Source organism: Lithobates pipiens, unplaced genomic scaffold, assembly GCF_037356315.1.
Source record: "Lithobates pipiens isolate NorthernLeopardFrog02 unplaced genomic scaffold, aLitPip1_a1.2 Scaffold_30, whole genome shotgun sequence".
NCBI lineage: Eukaryota > Metazoa > Chordata > Amphibia > Anura > Ranidae > Lithobates > Lithobates pipiens.
Genome location: NW_027507791.1, coordinates 174140645 through 174165476, shown reverse-complemented (window position 1 = coordinate 174165476; position 24832 = coordinate 174140645). Strand labels below are relative to the sequence as shown.

General features: G+C 45.3%; 1 protein-coding gene across 1 annotated transcript; it reads left to right on the top strand.

The window, feature by feature from the left end:
- Positions 1-15643: 15643 nt before the first annotated feature.
- Positions 15644-16936, top strand: LOC143942269 (olfactory receptor 12D1-like). The gene has a single exon (XM_077463512.1). The coding sequence runs from the start codon at positions 15852-15854 to the stop codon at positions 16773-16775; it is 924 nt and encodes a 307-aa protein (XP_077319638.1). The 5' UTR covers positions 15644-15851; the 3' UTR covers positions 16776-16936.
- The last annotated feature ends 7896 nt before the right edge of the window (positions 16937-24832 follow it).

The following is a 24832-nucleotide window of genomic DNA, read 5'->3' as shown; positions in this document are numbered from 1 at the left end:
ACCCTCCGGGCTCCTCCCATAATTACGGGCCACCATACTGGCCCTCTTATTTATGGTCGGAGCCCTCCGCTGTAAGAGATATGAAAGAACACATAAACACGTCACAAGACTAACAACATAAAATAGACCTGAGTTGTGCCCTTGGTCTGCTGTAAGGTAAGCCCTGGTGAGCTGGGCGGTGAGCCCTGCTCTGCTGGGCGATATGCCAAGAGAAGGCCGCAAAAGATTTGGTGTAGGGAGGTAATTATTAATTTAGGTACAACAAGACACTACGGGGCAAAGTTTCTGAAGGCTCAGGACATTTCCACTTGTGGATTAGAGATGTATCGAGTAAAGCAGGTGGATTCCCGCCTGCCCATCTTTGATCGCGTGGACTGGGACCCCGTTTCGTGAGGCTGCTGATGCTGCTCCAATGCGAAAGAATGTCCAAGAAAATGACCAAGGTCCTGGCCTAATGTGCTCAAAAGGAACCTGACGTGACTAATGAACTGGTTGCTGCCTGGGGTACTAATCGAGAACGGTAGTAATGGGCTGTCCAGCGAGGGATCAAACATATGGGCCAAAAATTGATCTAGGATGGACACGGGGCACCAGGCTTTGAGAGTTTGGAAAGGTTTTATGTCAACCCCTGGACCGGACTATTGTGTTTTGGACACGCTGAGGAGCAAGATGAAGTCTGATGGCGTGTGAGGTGGTGTCTACGTAACACTTTACAACTGGGATGGTGACAGTATTCACTGGGGCGTAAGAAGCTGTAGAAAGCCAGGTAGATGGCTGCTTGAAGGACCAGGCTGAATTTAGCCAAAAGGGGAATGTGACAGGATGAAAGACATGTCTCGGAATATGGCGCTGGTGACGGGTAGCCGTTTGATACTGATTTGGGGTCATTGCCTGTGAATACCACACAACATGGTCTTGACCGTATGGGCGGCGAACAAGACGGTTTGTTAGGATCTCATAAGGGGATGAAATACTGGATGTCAGCTGAGTGGGGTCTTAGGTATTGTGTGACAATGCCAACTGTGTGCGGTGGCATAATATGAAGACCAGGATGTGATGGAGAACTTTTGGTATTGCTCTGGGGTTTGAGGCTAGTAACCTGACATAGAACCTCTAGGCTGCCCGGTAGGCCTTCAGGGTCTTGTGAGATAATGAAAGATTAATAAGGCAGGTAGCATCGTGAAAGTGTTGTTTGAATCCGAGGTTAGCTACGACCAGTGTGGGATAAGAGACATGGTCGGGTCGGTTCCAGGTTCCTGCAAAAAACAACGAAGCAAAGTTAACGGGTAGTGCGTCGGCCAGATTATTGCGTTTGTCTGGGATGTGGACGCATAGGACGTTAGATTGGTGCTGTGGGGATAGTGGCACCAGCCTGCACAGGAAGGCCACAATGGCCAGCTACTAGGACCTCCTTTATTTATAATACTTGCTGTAGCTTGGTTGTCTGTGGCGAACGTCACTGTTTGTCCTGCCCGGTTGTTGCACCAGACTAGAGCTGCTGCGACAATGGGGTAGAAGTCGAACAAAGAGGAGGACTAACTGAACCCAGGAATCAAGAGGATTTCTGACGGCTATGGCCCTATAAACCCAATTTGGCCAAAATTGAGGTGAGGACCTGTGGAGGCTGCGGTGACCATGACTACCTGAGATGAAGAGAGATGCTGAGGGAATACACATTGGCATGCCATTCCAATTTGTGAGAAAATCGACTCTCATGGGCAGATCTGCTATAGCTGGCACATCTTAATTTAAGGATTTAGTCAGGGTCTTTGCCTGGAAGAGAAACACTAAAAGATGGGAGGTAAAAGATCCCCTTGAGTCTGGCTGCTACCTTGGCTGAAAATGAGCAGTGATAGTCAAAGGATGGGCACCCTGCATACTTGTGACCTGCTGCATGCAGATACGGGTCCAATTCTATCCTCCTGTTGGGGTTGCTCTGCCTAGCATATCTCTGACTGTCCCCAAGGCCCGCACAAACTCTGTGACAGTGAGCTTGCGATTAAGTAAAGGGTCTCTGGCCTTCAGGATGACGGAGACATCTCCCCGCGAATATGATTTGTTCTAGGCCAAGTTGTGTACTGCTATGAGGAGGGATGCTAAGTTAACGTCGTTGTCATCCAAGATGTCCTCCTAGATGCCCTGCTAGGACAAGGTGTGCAGGGAAGACGATGGTGCAGAAGTTGGGTGTATCTGTAAGTGAAGGTACGGGAATGACGGTGGTGACTGGAGCTGGTAGGGGCACGGCTGGGCGTACCTCCAGGGCTGTCACTCTGCTTGGACTTCGGCGACTGCTGCTGACAGTGTGGTTACCCAGGAGTGCAGCTGAGTAGTCGCAAAGAAGATAGACTGAAGTGGTGCCTGGAAGGGCTGCCACTGGCGGTGGAAACAGTAGCCTAAAGGCTTGGTTTCCTGGCTGCAGCAGGGTAGGATTTACTCCTGCGACACCGTTCTGCTATGAGCTTATTTTATTTTTATTTTTTAATTAATTGGTCCAAGCTCTTGTGAGACTGTAAACCGCCGCTTGCTGAGCCCGTAAAGGTTGATGGCAGGGCTGAGGCAAAGTCCTCACTGTCTGCCTGCGACATGGCATCAACTAAAAGCAAGGGGGAGTGCGTATGTTTGAGGTAAGTTGCAAAGGTAGGAGGGGATAGTTGCGTTGGGTAGATAAGATGAAAGGCGGAAGGAAACAAGAAGAATAGGACAAGGAACGACAGACATAGTGACAGTTGGTTTGCGCTTGAGCGCTGTTGAGTGTGACTTTAGAAAACTCAAAAGAATGCGTAACAACCGAGGTGAGCCAGGAGGTGACTGGCTAGGTAACCGATAGCTCGGGTGTCAGTCTGTGCTCGGCACAGACTAATGAACCAGAGCGCCCCAGGGCGGACTGGGGTGGGTAGCTGAAGTCTGGTATACTAAGTAGGAATGTTGCGATCTGTAGTTAATTGACGTGGGTTCGGTCTACTAATGCTTGCACTGCCAGCAAGTATGGAGATTAGGCGACCTTGTCTGCGTGTTGAAGGCTTGTGCTTCGAAAACAGAGTGAAGTGCACAGAAGTATGTGACAGTTGCTAACGCCTCAGGAGCAGGTCAAATTCTGTATGTGAAGTAAAAATATGTAGTGAAAGAGTGTTTAAGAGAAAGGGGGAATCCCATTGAACTACACACCTAACTTTATGCACTGGTTGTGAAGTTGACTGGTTGGAGGCGAGAACTGAGTTGACCGGGAGCCTGTAGTAAGGTGACATGAGAATTTCGTTTTGACAATGGGGAATGCAAAGAGCTGTTTGGGGCAAAGCTGGCCCCCTGGTGAAGATGCAAGCCCTCGACAATGGGGTTTTTTTTTTTTTTTTTTTTTTTTTTTTTTTTTTGGAAGATACTGTCCAAACCTGGTGCAGGGTGGACTAACTGGTGTACTAACTGGCCTAAAAGGGGAAAGCGACAGAGAAAACGATGAGCAGCCGTGTTGCTACTGGAGACGATGAGTGGCAGTTTGAGCCATTTGCTGAAATGCTTGCAGCGATTGCAAGGAAGCGGCTTTATTTGAATTATGAATTGAATTATGAGGTGAGAATGAATGAATGAATGAATGAGGTGAACAGCTGTGTTGCTACTGGAGACGATGAGTGGCCGTATTAAGCCATTGCAAGAAAGCAGCTTTATTTGAATCTATAAATTTAATTATAAGTGTGTAGGAATGAGGAGAGCAGCCGTTTTGCTACTAGAGATGAGTGGCCGTATTGAGCCATTGCATCGATGCTCGCAGCAGTTGCAAGGAAGCAGCTTTATTTGAAAGGTGAAAGCAATGTTTGCGGATTTATAAGTGTGTAGGTATGAGGTGAACAGCAGTGTTGCTACTGGAGACGATTGGCAGTTTTGAGCCAAATGCAGAAAGACTTGCAGCGATTGCAAGAACGCAGCTTTGTTGAAAGGCGAAAGAAAGGTTATAGAGGAAATGTGATTATGTAGGAATGACCGTGCGCAATACTGAGCAAATTGGTGGAGAGAATTGTGTACGATAATGTATGGATAGACTGAGAAGGTCAAATGTAAGTACTGCTGAATTCGTACAGTCGATGTGACTAGTTTGAACTGGGCTATGGCCATGGAATAGTCTGCGAAAGATTTGACTCATTTGAGTCGGTGATGCAACAGGATTTGGCTTGGTTGCGTTTGGCAAGGACTGGAATCGTTGCGCCGACGCTGCGACTAGACTCGAATCCTCCGTAGATGCGACTGAGAGGCTCGCATATGGGATCCGACCGTATCGCTGAGGATATGGCTGGGTTCGGATTGATTGAATTGTGATGGTGGTTGAAGGGGCTGGTGATTGTCAATGATCCGAAACATAGAAGCGAAGTTGCGACTAGATTCGAAACGGCCGTAGATGCGAGGTGACTACAGGGCTCGTATGACAGATCTGTCAGTGTTGCAGATGATATGGCTGGGTTTGAATCGACTAAATGGTGATGGCGGTTGAAGGGGCTTATGACTGCTGGGGATCCGAAACATAGAAGCAAAGTTGCGACTAGATTTCGAATCGGCCGTAGATGTGAGGGGACTACGGGGTTCGTATGACAGATCTGACCGTATTGCCGATGATATGGCTGGGTTCAAATCAACTAAATGGTGATGACGGTTTGAAGGGGCTTGTGATTGCCGAGGATCCGAAACATAGAAGCGAAGTTGCGACTAGATTTCGAATCGGCCGTAGATGCGAGGTGAGTAAGGGGCTTGAATGTCGGATTTGACCGCATCGACCGTGAAGTGATCGGCTCGAGTAAACCCGCGTTGGGTAGAAAGGATGAAATACATGAAAGATGACATAGACTTATGGTGGCGTAAGTGCGACTTTGCAAACGAACATGATAAACGAACATGATAAGGTAACTATTGGAGTTTAGAAGAGCGGTAACAACAAAGTCCTACCTGCGACAGCGAGTGTGTAGCGGTCCGAGCGTGGGACAATCGATGAAGATATACGACCGATCTCGAAGGTACAACTACGTGGACATGCAGTGAGTTGGCAGAGTCAGCCTCTGCAATGCATTTGACACGAATCAGCTCAAAAATGTATGAGATGAATCTGATATAAATTGGCAGTAAGGAGTATCTGATACGAATTGGTTGTAGAGTGTATGCCATTCCTTACTGTGAAACCAAACACCTATCAACCACCCATCCCCCAGGCTAGTCAAGTGCAGGAAAGACATCAGGTGGGTTTAATTACACCCCAATCAGCCACAGAAACCCATACAAACAATACCTGTTTATCTCAAAAAAGGATGAGAACAGTGAACTTTATAACCAGTGAAGCCTATGGCGAGTGATATTGGAGAACGACCAACAGCGACTCGAAGGCTTGGATCTATGAATGAATCATACGTTTGGTAGAAAGAATTTACGAATGTACTATGCCTGTGCCGAACAATGTCGGGACATGAGTGTCAACAACTCAGAGGTAGGTTTTGCGAAAGGGGTGCAGGATAGTAAGCATGATAAGTCGCAAGTTTGCACATGATATGAAAAGATTCGGATACTACTTATCTGCGACCATGAGCGGGAACCGCCGACGAAGACCACGAATGAAGAAGCCGAAGTGCACCTACGATTGGACGCACGGATAGACGACCGTGAGGGAGCTGAGAAGCGTCGGCCCCTTGATGTGCAGTACCTTGCACTGGAACCGACACAGACCGTTGTGGGTGGTCTGATTATATACCCTCCGGGCTCCTCCCATAATTACGGGCCACCATACTGGCCCTCTTATATATATATATATATATATATATGTAGGAAGGCCAGTGTGGTGGCCTGAATTTATGGGAGGAGCCCGGAGGGTATTAACCAGCCCGCTCGCCTGTGGTCTTTGTCGGTTTCCGGTGCGCGGCACTACGTCACTAGGCCGACTGCTCGTGTTTCGTTGCCGTTCGGACAAAACGTCTCTCTACTAGAAGTCTTGTGGTTTTCGTTTCCCGTTCGTTTTTGTACAAACGTCGCCGGCTCGACTGCCGCAGGTAAGGGTCTCGGTTGACCTTCCTGTACTATTTTTTAAGTGTCGTTAAAACCTGAAATATCGAATCGTTCGTTATGATACCGGGTTGTTATCACTCAAAACGCACTACTTTCGCAGCACCCTTCATTTCACGGGCGTCATTTCGGTAGATATTGCTTGTAGGAAAAACTGCACTGTTTTAGTAACTTGTTATCTAGTCTTGTTACCGTGTTCCACAGTCAAATCGTTGCCAGTCGTATCCCACGGCACAACGACTCGTACCTCTGCCATAGCTGGCTCACGTAGGTCATTTCATCATTTCACTCATTTCTGTCACGCACTGCGCTCCGATTCGAATCCAGTCGCATCCGCTAAATGCGCCAATTCGTTCTGGTGTGCCCCTAGTTGCTCGGCCTCATTTCGGTACATGCTCCAGAGCCCGCTCGTTGCTAATCGACCCGGGTCTCTGTCATGGGAGTCATTTCACCTCACCTATTATGTTCGAATCGAAACCAGTCGCTTTTCTCAAAACGCACAGGTTCGATCGACGTGTCCCAGTTGCGTTGGCCCCATTTCAGTACATGCTCTAGAGCCCGTTCGTTGGCGGTCGCAGGTTGCGTCCTCTCCGATTCGTAGCTCTATCATGGGAAACATTTCATTGTCACGTAGTACGTTCAGTTCGAATCCGGTCGCATCCCCGTGCATCGATTCGTCTGGACGGCCCCAGGTTTTTTTTTCGGCCTCATTTCAGTACATGCTCCAGAGTCCCGTTCGTTGTCAGTCGCAGGTTGCGGCGCACCGATTTGTGCCTCTGTCATGGGAAATCATTTCACTGTCACGTATCACGTTCCGATACGAATCCAGTCGCATCTACGATGCACCAATTCGTCCCGGCGTGCCCCAGGTATTTTTCGGCCTCATTTCAGTATGCTCCAGAGTCCCGTTCGTTGTCAGTCGCAATCGCGGCACGACCGGTTCGGGCCTTTGTCATGGCAAACTTTTTCACTCATTTCACTGTCACTTACCGCACTCCGATTCGAATCTAGTCGCATCTGTGATGCACCGATTCGTTTCGATGTGACCCAGTTGGTCACGGCCTCATTTCAGTACATGCTCCAGAGTCAGGATTCATTATCGGTCGCAGTTTTCGGTTCTCTGTTTCATGACTCTGTCATGGGAAATCATTTTCACTGTCACGTATCACGCTCCGATACGAATCCAGTCGCATCATGCACTAATTCGTCTCGGCGCGCCCCAGGTATTTCAGCCACATTTCAGTACATGCTTCAGAGCATGCACGATTAACGGATAGTTGCAACAGTGGCATGATCGATTCGTGCCTCTGTCATGGCAATCAAAATAATTTCACCGCCACGTACCGCGCTCCGTTTAGAATCCAGTTGCATACATGCACCGATTCGTTACGGTGTGCCCCAGTGCTTTAGCCTCATTTCAGTGCATGCTCCAGAGTCCGGTTCATCATCAGTCACAGTCACGGCATGACCGGCTTATGCCTCTGTCATAACAGGTTTTGACCGTCATATACCATGCCCCGATTCGAGTCGGTCGCATCTGACATGCACCGATTCGTTCCGGCGTGCTCCAGTTGTTTTCATTCGTATGACCGATTCATATCGGATTCATTCCATACACATCCAAGAAACAACTTCTTGCAAAATCGCTGCTAGCACGCACCTAAGCATACACTCCCTGCAATCATTGCAAACACATTCCCAGGCACAGACTTCTGGCAATCGTTGCAAGCATGCATTCAAGCATAGACTTCTTGCAATCTTTGCAAACACGCATCCAAGCTTAGACTTCTTGCAATCGTTGCAAGCATGCATCCAAGCATAGACTTCTTGCAAATCGTTGCAAGCACACATTCAAGCATGGACGTCTTGCAGTCGTTGCAAGTACGCATTCAAGTGTAGACTTCTTGCAACAGTTGCAAGCACGCATTCAAGCATAGACGCCTTGCGGTCGTTACAAGTACGCATACAAGCGTAGACTTCTTGCAATCGTTGCAAGCACGCATCCAAGCATATACTTCTTGCAATCGTTGCAAGCACGCAGTCAAGCATGGACATCTTGCAGTTGGTGCAAGTACGCATACATGCGTACACTTCTTGCAATTGTTGCAAACACGCATCCAAGCGTAGACTTCTTGCAGTCATTACAAGCACGCATCCAAGCGTAGACTTCTTGCAATCGTTGCAAGCACGCATTCAAGCATGGACGTCTTACAGTCGTTGCAAGTACGCATACAAGCGTAGACTTCTTGCAATCGTTGCAAGCACGAATCCAAGCATAGACTTCTTGCAAATCGTTGCAAGCACGCATTAAGCATAAACTTCTTGCAATCGTTGCAAGCACGCATTCAAGCATGGACGTCTTGCAGTCGTTGCAAGTACGCATACAAGCATAGACTTCTTGCAATCATTGCAAACACGCATCCAAGTGTAGACTTCTTGCAGTCATTGCAAGCACGCATCCAAGCGTAGACTTCTTGCAATCGTTGCAGGCACACATCCAAACATAGACTTCTTGCAATCGTTGCTAGCACACATTCAGGCATAGACCTCTTGCAATCATTGCAAGCACGCATTTGAGCATAAGACCTCTTGCAATCATTGCAAGCAGATGTCCAGGCACAAACTTATTGCAATCATTGCTAGCAGGCAGTTCTGGCTGGCTCAATAGATTGCTTTAGGAAAAGCCTGGATACTTTCCTAAAGGTACATTATAACGGGGTACTTATATTTATAGGTAAAGTTGATCCAGGGTAAATCCGATTGCCTCTCGAGGGATCAGGAAGGAATTTTTCCCTGTTGTAGCAAATTGGGCTATGCTCTGCTGGGGTTTTTGCCTTCCTCTGGATCAGCTGTGGGTGTAGAATTGGGTGTGTCGGGTTGTGCGGTATTTTATTTGTTTGATTCGTGCTTAGGACTGGATGCACTTCTGTCTTTTCCGACCTGGCTACCCATGTATCTTACCATAACTCCTTGCAATTGTTGCGGGCACGCATCCTGGCATAACTCCTTGCAATCATTGCAGGCACGCATCCTGGCATAACTTCTTGCAATCATTGCAGGCACGCATCCTAGCATAACATCTTGCAATCATGGCAAGCACGCGTCCTGGTGTGACTCCTTGCAATCGTTGCAGGCACGCATCCTGGCATGTCATCTTGCAATCGTTTCAAGCACGTATCTTGGCATAACATCTTGCAATCGTTGCAAGCACGCATCCAAACACATGTTCAAGCACAACTCCTGCAGTCTTCGCAAAGCACATGCGGTAACACGAATTTCTCACAGTCACTACCAACACATCTCCAGTGACAAACTCCCGCGCAATTGTCGCAAGTACACGTTTAAACACTACTTTTGCAATCATGCCAAGGCTCGCGACTTAGCATAACTTCTTGCAATCATTCTTTTGCAAGCACATTCTCAGTGGCACACAAACTGGCTACACGTCGTTTTCGGCAGCACTTAATTGACCACTTGTCTCCTGTGGCTTTTCTTACAAGCCACTCACCGTTTCCTGTCCGTCTGTCTCTCCCTTAGGACAGTTGAGTTCAACTTCCATCCTGCACCAGGATCATGTTGACACACGCAACTGGCTTCTTCCTGTAACACGCTCAGGCTATACCTAGCCAGCATTCAGCATTTCTTATCCTTACAGGGCACGGAGAGCCATCTGTCTTTATGGCCCATACAGCAAGATCCCCACTACGAGGCATCCAGAGGCATCGCCCATAGCCAACGGCAAACGCTCGCCCATCACAACTGCCATCTTTACGGACATATAAAATCCTCGCATATTCCCCAGTCTAGTCATCCAAGCGGCCATCTACCTGGCCCTTTGTGGTTTTCCATGGCCTAGCCAATTTATTGTTGGTAGCACTGGCAGCCAGGTTCTACACAGACACTACCTGACGAACGTTCAAATCGGCAATACGGGCCATTCCCCAGGGTCGATCTTTATGTCACGCCTCCTGGTCCTCCTCTCACGGACACAGGACCCTTCTCAGATCCTTAATTTAGATGCCGTGGCAATAGCAGACCTGTCAATGTCGGAAGGTTCCTTACTGCATGGATTGGTGTAGCGATGTTTAGACCATCTACGATGCCCCTGTCACCCCTGGTAGTGACAGATGCCACAGCCTCCACAGGCTCGCTGCAATTTTTGGCCACCACTGGTTATAGAACCATGGCATCAGGGATACTCCTAAACCCCGGGTTTACCTGGACTTCCTCCCTCTTCAAGCTATACCCGGTCATGACAGCCTCTCGAATCTGGGGTTATGTCAGGACAGGACAGGCTGTGGCGTTCACCACCGACAACTGGGCCGAGGCTCACCTTGTTGATAAAGCCAGGTCTGGACCGCTCTCGGTTGGGTCCTTCCTGCGCAGACCACTGCAGTTATCTTGGTGGCACCAGTTTAAAGTCCATTGTATGGGTATTCCAGGCCTTCAGCAATCCCGCAGGCCAAGTCCTGCATAGTCGTCACTTGGCTCGCTACCAACACCATTTCATCCTCCACCTTGCAGTGTCTAAAACCCAGCAATCTGGCTCCAGGATAGACGTCCATTTCTATAGAAAAGGCAGTGCTTGGTGTCAAGTAACCATACTCGACTACCTACTGTCACTCCTACCGGAATGCGTAAACTCTAGTTCCCTATTGCCTTTTCGTACTAACACTTGTGTACCTGCTAGTTTCCCAAACACACGGGGTTCTTCTACGCAGCCTACACCTCAAACCCGGTCCATACCGTAGTCACTCTTTAGTATTTGAGCACCCTTGGCAGCATGTTGGCATGGGTCCCAAGTCACGTCATGGAGAGTCTAAGCAGTTGGAACCCTGCCTACCTCGCCCGGTACATCCCCAATCCTCGGATGGAAATGGCACAAGCATTCACCAAACTTGCTCAACTAATTAAGCTAAAACTAATAAAACTACACCCCTACCTGAATGTTTTTGCCCCCTTATTTTGGTATACCGACCATCAGACCAGGGCACACTTCAGGTCCATTTCATGTTGTTAATCTTATGGTAAAGTCTATTTGTTCATATCCGTATCAGCCATAAGGGCTTCGACCATAAGTAGGAAGGCCAGTGTGGTGGCCTGAATTTATGGGAGGAGCCCGGAGGGTATTTAACCAGCCCGCTCGCCTGTGGTCTTTGTCGGTTTCCGGTGCGCGGCACCCACCCTCCCATCCCCTTTTCAGGGCATTTCTCAAGTTCATTTCTCTTCACAAATATTAATTTCTAATCTAGGGTATGCCCCCTTATTTTGGTATACCGACCATCAGACCAGGGCACACTTCAGGTCCATTTCATGTTGTTAATCTTATGGTAAAGTCTATTTGTTCATATCCGTATCGGCCATAAGGGCTTCGACCATAAATATATATATATATTATAATTTTTTTATTTTTTTTACTTTGGGATAGAGTAAACATAGGGTAGAGCTTCTGTCAGAGTCCTGTTATTGCATGTGCCCCCATTGGGCTGATCACCGCTCACCTCCTGTTCTAGAGACGCAAAAGTAAGTGAGTCTAAAATGTTCCTAACCTGAGGGGAAATCTCATCTTTGACAGTCACTATTGGAAGACCTCACTATACCTCCAGCTCTGGTGAGGACTGTGAAATTGTGAATTTCCTCTTACTTTCTGTTCTTGTTGCAATGGTCACACTGAAGCACATCTCTCAAACAGGAATACAGCCGGCAGTAAAAACCTGACATTGATTATAATCTTTTTCTTCTATGTCCATACAAAAAAGGGCTAAAGGTATTTTTTTACATTTTAACCATGAAAACCATAACATTGTAACCCTATCTAACTGTCAGTAGTTATATACAGTATGTTTTATTACTAAAAGAAAAAAAGAGAAGTTTTGACTTTATGACAAAAAATGCTTGTTGCTCTACAATAGCTTGGTTTGATATGTGACATGTTAATATTCATGTGAAAATGGGCCTACAACTAGCACTAGATAAAAAGTGGTTAACAAAAAATTTTTTTTTTTAACTATAACATTTAAACAGTCTTAATCCAAGTAATTGCCTAGGTGCGTAATTGCATTTATGGTAGGTATCATATGTACCATTCCTATGAGGAATTTGTACCATTCCTACGAGAAAAGCAATATTATTTAAACATGTAAAAGACCTGTAGATAATATTCTTTGGTCTACAGTGTATGAATGTGTTCCAGGGTATCCTTCAAGACACAACTGCAAAAAAAAAAAATTGGAAACAGTCTGAGTGTATTTATTTATACAGTATTCACAGAAGGCTACAAAAAGAGTTTGTGGTACAATCAGTGGATGTGTTTGACATTGTAAGGTATGAAAACATTTTCAACTGCAAAATACAGATAATATTGATGTAAAATGATTATCATGAGGCTTCATACAAGGTAAATCCATTTAAACGGACATAATGAAATTTAGTTACAGTGTCTCCGTGGGTTTTTTTTTAGGACTTTTGTCAAGAATAGGGATGAGTGGAGAAAGTGATATTTTTTTTTTTTTTTAAGACATTGATTTTGCAAAAATGTTTTCATTCATCGTACAAAGTGTGGTAAAACAGAAACTCAGAATTTAGCCTACTAAGCTGTTTTAGGTAAAGGTTGTTTTATTTTTTTATTTTTTTTGCATTTAATGTAGTTTATTTTTTCCATTTGTGTGTGTGTGTTAGTCGATCTGGGCCCCTCAGATTTCAGGTGCACCCCCTTACAGCCATCAGCTCCCTTCCTCCTGTCTGAGCCCATGTCCCATAAAGTCTGCGAGGTGTGAGATTCTACAAGCGGGACCGCTGATAGAAATCATGGGGCCCTGTACAGCCTACCTACCTGACGGGGCCCCCTTCAGCTCCACCCTGGCCCCGCCCCTGGTCACTCCTTCAGCCCCACCCATTGCCCTCACCCATTGCCCTCCCCAGACCCCGCCTTGAAACAAAGTGTAGGTTTGTCTACAAGTGATATTTGTTTTTATCCAGCCAGTTATAGGTTTGATTATCCAAAAGAAATACTGTTTTCAGTATTGGCAGGGTATATATTGCAGAGTATTGGCAGGGTATGTATTGGCAGGGTAACTGCAGTAGTAGTAGATGTTGAACTTCAAGCCCCCCCCCCCCCCAAGCAAGCACACACCTCACCTGTGTAATCGGTGGGATGATCGGTGGCTGGAGAATATATATTTTTTTTTTTACATGAAAATTTAAATTGCTGTAAACCCGGGCTTCCCTGTGACGTATGGGTGACCCCCGCACCCCTCTGATGTAACACAGGCAGGTTTCCGTTACATCAGAGGGGGCGGGGTCACCCATACGTCACGGGGAACCCTGGGTTTCCCCTTGCGTCAGAGGGGGCGGGGTCAGGTGACGGGTGGCCCCGCCCTCCGTATATAAGAAACGTCAGCCGCCGGAATGCCTGCAGTGTCTCCTCCACGGAGACAGAAGAAGGATGGAGGATTCGCTGCGCTGGATGAGATGAGACATCGCTGGAGAGATGATCGTCCGTCGCTGGATAGCAAGAGTGGATTACCGCCGCTGGAATCTTTTTTTTTTATTTTTTTATTTTTAATACAGGAATTTTTCAAAAGTGTGTTTGTTTTATTTAACCATTTTTTACACTTTCTTTGTGAAATGGTAGGGGTAATTGTGTACCCCCTTACCATTTCAAACAGGGGGGGCCGGGATCTGGGGGTCCCCTTGTTAAAGGGGGCTTCCAGATTCTGATAAGCCCCCCACCCGCAGACCTCCATAACCACCGGCTAGGGTTGTGGGGATGAGGCCCTTGTCCTCATCAACATGGGGACAAGGTGCTTTGAGGGGTCACAGACCCCCAAAGCATCCTCCCAATGTTGAGGGCATGTGGCCTGGTACGGTTCAGGAGGGAGGGGGGGCCGCTCTCTCGTCCCCCCCTCTTTTCCTGCGGCCTGCCAGGTTGCGTGCTCGGATAAAGGGTCTGGTATGGATTTTTAGGGGGAACCCCACGTCAATTTTTTTTTAAATTTGACGCGGGGTTCCCCTTAATGTTCATACCAGACCTGAAGGATCTGGTTATGGATATTTAGGGGGAACCCCACGTCAAATTTTTTCTTAAATTTGAGGCAGGGTTCCCCTTAATATCCATACCAGACCTGAAGGGCCTGGTAATTGAATTTGGGGGACCCCACGCTTTTTATTTTATTTTTTTTATCAATGACTTTCAATGAGTGTTCTCTGTATTACGGAGCCGACAATTCATAATAGCTGCGAGTGATTTTAAAGGACTTTTTTTCCTGCATAAATGACACTTTGTGCAGGGACAGTTCTAAGCACGGGAAACATGCGCCCCTTCACAGGCATACTATAGACAACCCCCCCCCCCCTACGAAATTTAAAGGAATATTACACTTTTATTGTTTCACTTTAATCATTATTAAAATCACTGCTCCCGAAAAAACGGCCGTTTTTAAAACTTTTTTTTGCATTGATGCATGTCCCCTGGGGCAGGACCCGGGTCCCCAAACACTTTTTAGGACAGTAACTTGCAAATTATCCTTTAAAATTAGCACTTTAGATTTTGAATGTTGGAGTCCCATAGACTTTAATAGGGTTCTAAAGTATGCTATATACTAGCTCCGTCGAATCTTCTTTATACATTTGACAGACACCATAAGCCTTCAAAGACAGATTCGACCGTAATTCATGTGGATTTTCGGACGAATGCAATTTTTGAACGAAAAACAAAATAAATAAAAACGAATTTCGGGAGTAACTAAATAAATTTAAGTTTTCGGACGAAAACGAAATTCCGAAACGAAATATTTTACTCTGCACATGTCTAGAATGGAACGTCTTACTGCAATTGTACATGATACCCTCCCACAACTTTCCAAAACCTGGGATCTTTGGGATTGTTCGGACCTTAATCCTGGTATCAGTTACATATCATCCACTGAAAAATCTTCTCCCTAAGGGTACCTATTTTTCTACCTGATGCCCCTTTATTTATTATTATTGATTTGATTTTATGTTTTTTTTTTCCCCTGATCCTCTTCATTTACTTATATCCCCATTGCATTATATAGCTAAGGTCTAGATTTTTGCCGTATTGGTAGCGATGTGACTGTTTTGAACAAATTCTTTCTCAGATATGCAATATAATGTATAAAAAAACTTGAATGTTTTTACACATGTTTCTGTTTATATGGAAATGTTTACTTTTCAATAAAAATCACAATAAAAAAAAAAAAGACAGAAGCTGGACAGTAATTATCTCTGAACAAAAAAAACGGTGTTACTTTTTATGAAGTAGAAGTTCTCTAAAAATGAATACTGCCACCCTAAAGACTGCATACCTACCATTACCACATTTATTATAGAGGATGAATAGGGTAACCCCACCCAAAATTAGGTTTATAAACAAACATGTCAAGCGAAATACAAAATTCTAATGTGTGTTTGGAGACTTCTACAAAGATATACTGTATATTTATTACAGTTTCAGGGCCCCTTCACACCAGTTGCTATGCAGAGGCTGGCATGCAGTGGACCAGAGCAATCACTGATACTGGCGCATCACACTGTTCATTTTTTTTTTTTTTTTATTTCATTGAAATTTCACACAGTTTCAGTTCCTAGAGTTCTATCAGATGGCAGGATGGAATACTTTATTTCAGTGCACAGTGCCCGTACACCACTGAAATGTAGTGGTGTGATCAAGCCACATCGGAGACGAGGCATTATGCCATGTCTTGTGGTGGGAGTGTGCTGGAATAGCAGCCCCGTTTAGTCTCACTGTAGCTGGTGTGAATGGACCCTCAAGCCCCCCATCACTACAACTAAAAGGTCATAACATGTTTTTCCAGCATTTTACCTTTTGTATTTATTTTCCAAACTTGAAATCTAAGAGAAGAAAGAGAAATTCTTGCAAGGATATTCCATCATTATATGTGAATGTGTTAGCTTTAGTATTTACTGCAGCTAACAAAAGTCAAATGAGTTGGGAAAATTGTACATCAATTACAAATTTTGCTTTGCTTGGTTTGACTGATGTAGTGAAGTTACAGGAGATCTTGTTTGCATTTTTCCTGTTTTTTTACATGATAAACATCGTAGGAAACCTATCTATCATGGCGGTCACTATTAAAGAACCAAGCCTGCATACTCCTATGTACTATTTTTTGTGGAATTTGTCATTACTTGACATTTGTTATTCATCGGTGACAGTTCCCAAGATGCTGGCTGATTTCTTTTCACATTATAAGGTCATCACTTTTGCTGGCTGCATCTCACAGATCCATTTCTTCCATTTCCTTGGTAGCACAGAAGTTATACTTCTTACAGCAATGTCCTATGACAGGTATGTGGCTATAGGAAATCCTTTGCGCTATTCCCACATTATGAATTCTAAGCTTTGTCGACAGTTGGCTCTGGTCTCTTGGATGACAGGGTATTTCCACTCACTTCTGCATACTGTGATGGCTGCAAAGCTTCCGTTTTGTGGACCAAACCTGGTGAAACACTTTTTCTGTGACATTAAACCTGTGTTGAAGTTGGCTTCTGCTGACACATCTCTTAACCTGAAACTTCTCACAAGGGTTACCGGGACACTGGCCACAACCACTCTGCTTTTAACTCTTTTATCTTATCTCTTTATTAGCAAATTCCTCCTAAAAATACAATCAACAGAAGGTCGCAAACATGCTTTCTCCACCTGCAGTGCTCATCTTATTGTTGTAATCCTCCTGTATGGAACAGCTATATTTACATACATATGACCTTCGACACAAGATTCTTTGGAACAAGATCGAGCTGCTGCTGTTCTATTTACTGTAATAACCCCAGCACTAAACCCAATCATATACACCCTGAGAAACAAAGACATGAAGAAAGCCATGAAAAAATTATCGAAAAGTTTAAAATTCGGATGCACCTACAAATGAATGTATGTTCTATAACTGACAAAATAAATAAAAGAGAAACATAAACTTAAGTACAGTATGCTGCTTTAATAATCATCTATCCATAACCTTTTTTTTTGGGGGGGGGAGGGGGGGATAGAGTAGGGAAGGATTAGAGTTCTTTTAAGGCAGTGATTGCGAACCTTGGCACCCCAGATGCTTTGGAACTACATTTCCCATGATGCTCAACTACACTGCAGAGTGCATGAGCATCATGGGAAATGTTGTTTCAAAACATCTGGGGATCCAAGGTTCGCCATCACTGCTTTAAGGTTTTACTGGGTAGGAGCACATAATATTAGTAATATGGCAGGTGGTCCAGTGTTTTGGTAGTCCCAGTGATATCCACAGGTGCTGATTGGTTCCTTCTTCAAGCAATGCTGACTTTTATGCCTCATATACATGATCGGAATTTCGGCCAGCAAAAGACTGATGAGAGCTTTTCAGCAGAAAATGCGACTGTGTGCATGCTCCATCGGCCAGCAAAAATTTGATAGCATGTTCTCAATTTTCCCAATGGAAATTCTGATCGTTTGTATGCAATTCTGATGCGCAAAAACTCACGCATGCTCAAATTCAACTACAAGATGGAAGCTATTGGCTACTAGGTATTGAACTTCCTTTTTCTAGTCCCGTCATACGTGTTGTATGTCACTGCATTCTTGGCGGTCAGAATTTGGTGTGACTGTGTGTAGACAAGACAGTTTGAGCGGAATTCCGTCGGAATTCCGATGGGAAAACCATCAGAGCTTTTTCCGATGAGCATTCCAATCGTGTGTACGTGGCATAAGGTAACATTGAAGACCGTAGACACAGTGGTAGAATAAGGAAACTTAATGCAGCGGTTGAAAGACACATCATGCTTACTTCCCTTCGACATAAGCAGATGTCCAGCTTTGCCATCAGCATAGAACTGGCAGAAACCAGCTGGACTGTGGGGCTGTATTACTGCAAATGGAGTTGGAGATATACTGATAAATACAGAGAGATACTTGTCCATCATACCATACTATCTGGGAAGAATGTGATTGGCCCAAAATGTGTTCTGCAGCAGGACAATGACCCCAAACATACAACCAATGTCATTAAGAACCGTCTTCACCATAAAGAAGAACAAGGAGTCCTTGAAGTGTAGGCTCTGCCCCCACAGAGCCTTGATCTCAACATCATAGAGTCTGTCTGGGATTACATGAAAATACAAAAGGATTTGAGGCAGCCTACATCCACAGAAGATCTGTGATTAGTTCTCCAAGATGTTTAGAACCTACCCACTTGCCAAGTTCCTTCAAAAACTGTGTACAAGTGTACCAAGAATAATTAATACTATTTTGAAGGCAAAGGGTGGTCACACCAAATATTAATTTGGATTTCTCTTCTGTTCATTTACTTTCCATTTTATTAATTTATAAAAAATAACCAGTAGGTAATTTGTTGACCTTTGGACAATTACTTAACTGCCTAGCAATATATAATGTATATATAATAGTGAGTACACCCCTCACATTTGTATAAATATATTAAGTACTGATATCACTGGAAAACACCCAAAACATAAAATATTCAGAATATTCCCCACTAATCCCAGCGCCCACAAGGGTAAGTCAAAAATAATAATAATTACAAGCTGCTATCATACAAGAAATAAATCACAACATTATATAGTATATATCATCCATTAACCTATTATCCCATATATACCATATTGACAGCACTAAAAATCAAAGCCAAATAAAATATTTAAGAGGGTGACAGTTCCGTAATCAAAACAGAAACCACAGAAATGTTCATGAAAGTCCCAAACATATGAGAATGAGTTTTCAACTAAAACATTCACACGCTGGAAAAACAGAAAAGAAAGTCCATCTCCAAGATAGAACCACCAGTGCGTAGAAACTTGACAGCCGGTGACACCCCTTATGGTAATGAACTCACCAGAACACTGAGGGTTAACAGGCCCATCGTCACCAATAATTATAATTATTACGCTGGTTCCTCTATGGAGAATCTTCTTATCACACCAACAATCAAGAGGTTCTCAACAGCGGTACCACAGGTTCCTTGATATCCTAACAGCAACAACTTTCTTGGTTTTTTGTGCTTCACTCACAGTAGCAGATTCACATGTAGGAAACGACAAAAAACATATTCCATAGTGCACACTGCTTTATTGATTAAAATTCTCATGCGCATATAAAACATACGTACACAATCATCGTTTAATAAAATCGTTCCCAAAGGTATCACTAGCAGTACGATCGGATTTGTCTCACCGCAGTTCTGAGCGCCTCAGATCGTATACAGGCTCAGCGTCCACGGCGGGTCCCGGGCGAACGTTCAAACCGACTGCTATGTAGTGACGTATAGCTGCTTGGTCACGCCCATACGCGTTTCGTCACTACGTCTTCGTCTGTGGGCGTGGCCAAGCAGCACAGCTCATACGTTTAAATATACAAAGGGGCGGAGAGCCGGCTCATGGACACTCCTCCGTCCGGCCCCCTCAACTCCCTCATTTGTACCCAGTGCGGAAGTAATTAGGCCATGCCGTGCAAGCCGTCACCGAGGTAACAAGCCTAAATAAACAGTGACCCAGAAGGACATTTCCTTCTACCGGACTCATCAGTTATGTGCCGCTGGGTCACCGAATACCATATATACATCAGAAAGGCCATCTCAAAAAATGCCAATCATCATCCAATGTAAAACTTAGGTACTGTAAATATTCTCATAAGATAAATATAAACTAAAATGTATAAAAGTCACATACATTCCAAATATGTATAACCCACAATAAAGTGAATTCGTACAATACAAAATTTATAAATATATACTGATAATCATGATACATATCCACATTACCAAAATAAATTGTCTTATCTCACAGATCTTATCTGACCCAATAAAACGTAAATAAATAAATTCGTCAAAAGGGTCCCACAAATCAACCAAAAAATAAATAAATAAAACAAAACAAAAACAACAACAAAAAAACAAAAAAACAATAATGAAAAAAAGAAAATAATAAATGAAGAAATAAATGAAAATAAAATTTAAAATAAAATTAAAATAAAAATGAATCAAAAAAATAATAATAATAAAAATAAAAATAAAATTAAAATTAAAATAAAATTAAAAGTAAAAAAGTAAAAATAAATAAAATTAAAAATGAGGGGGGCGTGGCTTGGCGCGCGGAAGGAATGGTCGCTTAGAGAGGAACTCCCGGAGACTCACGACCCATTAGCGTCTTTCCTGGCCGAATCAGGAGCGGACAATGAGCAAACAGGCTCGGCATAACCCGGGGACCAGATCGCGGCGACAATCCGCTTCGTCCCAGACCCGCAACATACAGGACTTGTTCCTTATGCAAGCCCGCTCAGACCACTCCACTCCGCGCAAGATGACGCAGCCACGAGGTGACGAGGAGGAGATGAGCGACGGATCTCAATGCACCGCGGACGATTTGGTAAGCGGGAACGGCAACCCTGACCACCCTCTAACACTGGGCGATATGACTGCCATAGCCTCAGACATTAAGAATACTCTATTCACTGCTATTACCGACCTTAAAGCTGACCTCCTCTCACTGAACGAAAAAATGGCCACCATGGAGAGAGTAGAGGATAGGAGAGACAAGGCGGTGCATAGACTGGAAGCTACAACAGCCTCACATACTGCACATTTGATTTCCATTAACAGGCACTTCGAAGACCTCGACAATAGGGGTCGGCGGTGCAACATCCGAGTGAGGGGGGTGCCAGAGACAGTTGCCCCTGATCAGATACCCTCCGCTCTACGCTCCATATTTAACAACTTACTGGAAAACCCGGCCGATACCCCTATTGAATTTGTACGAGCGCATAGGGCCCTCCGAGCGAGACCATCAGAAGCAGCCCCACCGAGAGACATCATATGCTGCCTCCAGAACTTTCCTCTGAAGGTGATCTGGCACTTTTTCAGGACTTGTCACCCATCACCCTGCAAAACAGGAGGGCTCTACGTCCTCTCTTGGAGGTGCTACGGGAGAGAGGCATTGTTTACAAATGGCGTTTTCCTTTTGCCCTGCAGGCTACTTTAATGGGAGACAACTCTTACTTAGGCTCCCAGAGGAACTTCCAGATTTCTGCGCAGCACTGAACATCCCCTGCGTTAACTTTCCTGACTGGTACGCGGAATTCAGGGCCCCCCCGCAGGATGTTAGCCCGGATAGCTCTCCCCACTCTTCCCCTGCCAAACCCCCCACGAAGAAGAGCAGAGGCGGCAGGATGGGCGCTGGCACAGGGGGCCGCCTTCAGTTTCCTGCCCGGCAGTCCAGGAGCCGGGACCTTCCTTGAGGGACTGGTGGGTCGCGATCCACTTGGCCCAATCACTTGGATGTTTTGACTTGTTATTGCCCGGAGGTTTTTCATGGGCGCGTTTAAATATATATATATATATATATTTTTTTTATGCCATTGAGGGCAATATTGCGCTGGACATTTGGCACACTCATGCTGGACGTTCCCCCCTCCCCCCTTTTTTTTTATTTTTTTATTTTTTTTTTTATGTTCCGAGTCAACAGTTCTAGGTTGTCTACAAAGCCACTTAGTGGCTGATATTTCCCGGCCAGGAAATGTTCACTTGCCTTGTTATGCTTTAGATCAGGGTCTGTGAGTCTCCCTTATGGTGATTCTGTGTTGTTGTATTACTATTCTTTTTTTTTTTTTTTTTTTCCCATTTTGTTAAGGGATTCTCTTCGCTGATTATTTGTGTTTATTGTTACATTTGTGACCATCTTCATGGTATTACTGTGAACACTCACCCCTTCTGTGGTGTTCCTCCCACATACCCCACAAAAAGGGCACAGCAGTACAGCTAGGATTTTGCTGCATGTACCGCTCACTGCTCTTCTCTCAGCTTGCAGCTCAGAGATCTGCAGGCAAAAGCTCATCCCAATTGATACGCCCTGAGTTTAGGACATTCTCCCACCCCACCCTACCCTCACTCTTGCCCTTGTACCTCTCTCTTCTCCTGATTTCTCCCTACTTCTCCTTTTTCTTTTTCTCTACTGTCATCTCACCTTCACATTTTCTCTTTTTTGTTTATTCCTACAGAGCGAGCCACCCTCGGGGGTGTTGATTTCTCAACCATGGCATACTCGATGTTGGGCCCCTGCCCGACTTTGATATCTCATAATGTCCGCGGCTTGAATACGCCTGAAAAGCGCATTTCCATTCTCCGGGAGTTGAATAAGGTAAAACCCATGTTTGTATATTTGCAGGAGACACACTTCCGATCCAGTCAAATTCCCAGGTTATTTAACAAAAATGTCCCACTGGTGTTCCATGCAACGAACCCGCAAGCGAAAACGAAAGGAGTCTCGATACTCCTCCACAAGTCGGCGGGTTTTGAAGTTACTCAGCAGCTGTCGGATCCCGACGGCAGATATTTGTTCCTGAAGGGCATGTGGGGCTCTACGCTCTTAACGTTAGCCAACGTTAATTTTCCCAATAGTGCTCACGTATCCTTTTGTAGGCGAGTAGTAGACTAATTAAAGAGCTTTGCTACGGGCTGCATCTTACTGGGGGGGGGGGATTTTAATGTTCCACTTAACCCGATTCAGGACACCTCCACGGGTAAATCGAGCCTAACTTATCGTACTCTGAAACAAATAAAACAGTTGCTGCATTCTCTGACTTTGATAGACACTTGGCGCACTTTAAACCCTAATGGTAGGGATTTTACCTGCTATTCGGCACCTCATGATAAGTACACTCGCATTGACTACATTTTTATTACGCAGCGGGACCTGTTAGATGCTAAGGGATCTCATATTGGACTCCAGACCCTCTCAGACCATGCACCAGTCTCGGTTTCCCTGACACGCTTAGACTTGCGGCCTAGGTCCTGCATGTGGAGGCTGAACCCCTCTCTATTGACTGACATTGAACTTCTCCCGACACTAACGGATGCCCTTCGTAACTACTTCCGAGAAAATGTCTCAGATGAGCTTTCACCCCTGACCATTTGGGAAGCCCACAAGTGTGTAATGAGGGGGGAGTTTATCAGAGCAGGGGCGTCCCGTAAACGGAAGGTGGAATCTCAGATTGCTATCCTGACCTCGAGAATTGCACGGCTTGAATCCCAACATAAGCAGTCCCGGGCTGCCTCGGCATCCCAGGAATTGCTTGAGGCGAGGTCAGAGCTGAAAAGTATTCTGGAGACCAAAAGTAAACGCACCCTTTTTTTAAAACAAAAAATTTACTACGAACACGGCGACAAGGGGGGTAGGCTATTGGCCAGGGCAGTAAAAGATGCTGCCCTCGCCAATAACATTTTGGCGATCAAGACGGCGGACGGATCCCTGACGAACCGGGTAGATTAAATTGCCGACAGCTTTCACCGGTTTTATAGCAAGCTCTACAACATTCCACCTCAGCATAAACCTGGGGGGCTTTTCGGTGAGAGAGGCCATATCATTCGGGATTACTTGTCCCAGAGTGGCATGCCTACACTCTCTCCTGATGACGCAGATTCCTTAGAGGGTCCAGTCACCTCGGAGGAACTATTAGGGACGATAAAGAGCCTTAAACCGGGTAAGAGCCCTGGCCCCGACGGACTGACGGCGCACTACTACAAGGCTTTTTCAGATCTGTTAGAAAAACCACTTTTGAGAACTCTCAATTCACTGAGAGAGCCCCATCAACTTCCTGCGACCTTTTTGGGAGCTTATATAACGGTGCTCCCCAAGCCGGGGAAGGACCCCACGGTTTGTGCTAGCTACCGTCCCATTTCCTTACTCAATTTGGATTTAAAAATCTTGTCTAAAATTATCGCAAACCGATTGAGACACTTCTTGCCCCAATTGATTGGCCCGGATCAGGCAGGGTTTATGCCAGGGAGGGAATCCAGGGACAATGTAACGAAGGCTTTGAATCTAATCCACCACTGTCAGAGTGCTCGGTTCGGGGGCCTTCTCCTGTCCACGGACGCGGAGAAGGCCTTTGATAGGGTTGCTTGGCATTTTCTATTTGCCACATGTACTCATGTTGGCTTATGCCCCCACATGCTCTCCTGGATTTCCTCCCTCTATCAAAATCCGACTGCCCAACTGAAGATTAATGGGACCCTGTCTGATCCAGTGCAGATTAGGAACGGGACAAGGCAGGGGTGCCCTCTCTCCCCACTCCTGTTTATCCTCACCTTAGAACCATACATTCGCACGATTAATAACACGCCCTCTATCACAGGTTTCTCCGTGGGGCAGAGAATTTGCAAAATCGCTGCATATGCGGATGATTTGTTGTTTTTTCTGACCCAGCCGCACACCTCGATTCCAAACTTGTTGCAGGCCTTCTCGTTATATGGCTACATCTCAAACCTCAAGATTAATTATTCTAAGTCGGAGGCCATGAACTTAACGCTCCCCCCTGACGCGTTGGCACAGGCGCAATTGAATACCTCATTTAAATGGGTGACGGACGCCTTGACATATTTGGGCATCAAACTTACCCCGCAGTTAAGCAAGATCTTCTCTTTTAATTTTAAGCCCATGTTGAGGCAGATTGAACTGGACCTGACCAGGTGGTCCCGGGGCCTCTTTTCATGGTTTGGAAGGGCCGCACTCATTAAAATGATAACACTCCCACGACTTCTTTATCTTTTTCACACCTTACCTATCGAACTCCCGGTTACTTTTTTTAAACAATTACAATCCTCACTTTGGAAATTCCTATGGGCTCAAAAACGACCGCGCATTAGTTTACACCTATTGACAAAACCGAAGGCAGCGGGAGGGATGGGGTTCCCGAATTTTAAACTGTATTACTATGCTACCCACCTAGCTAGAATAGTCGACTGGAACTGCCATGCAGATAGCAAAGATTGGGTCTCAATAGAAG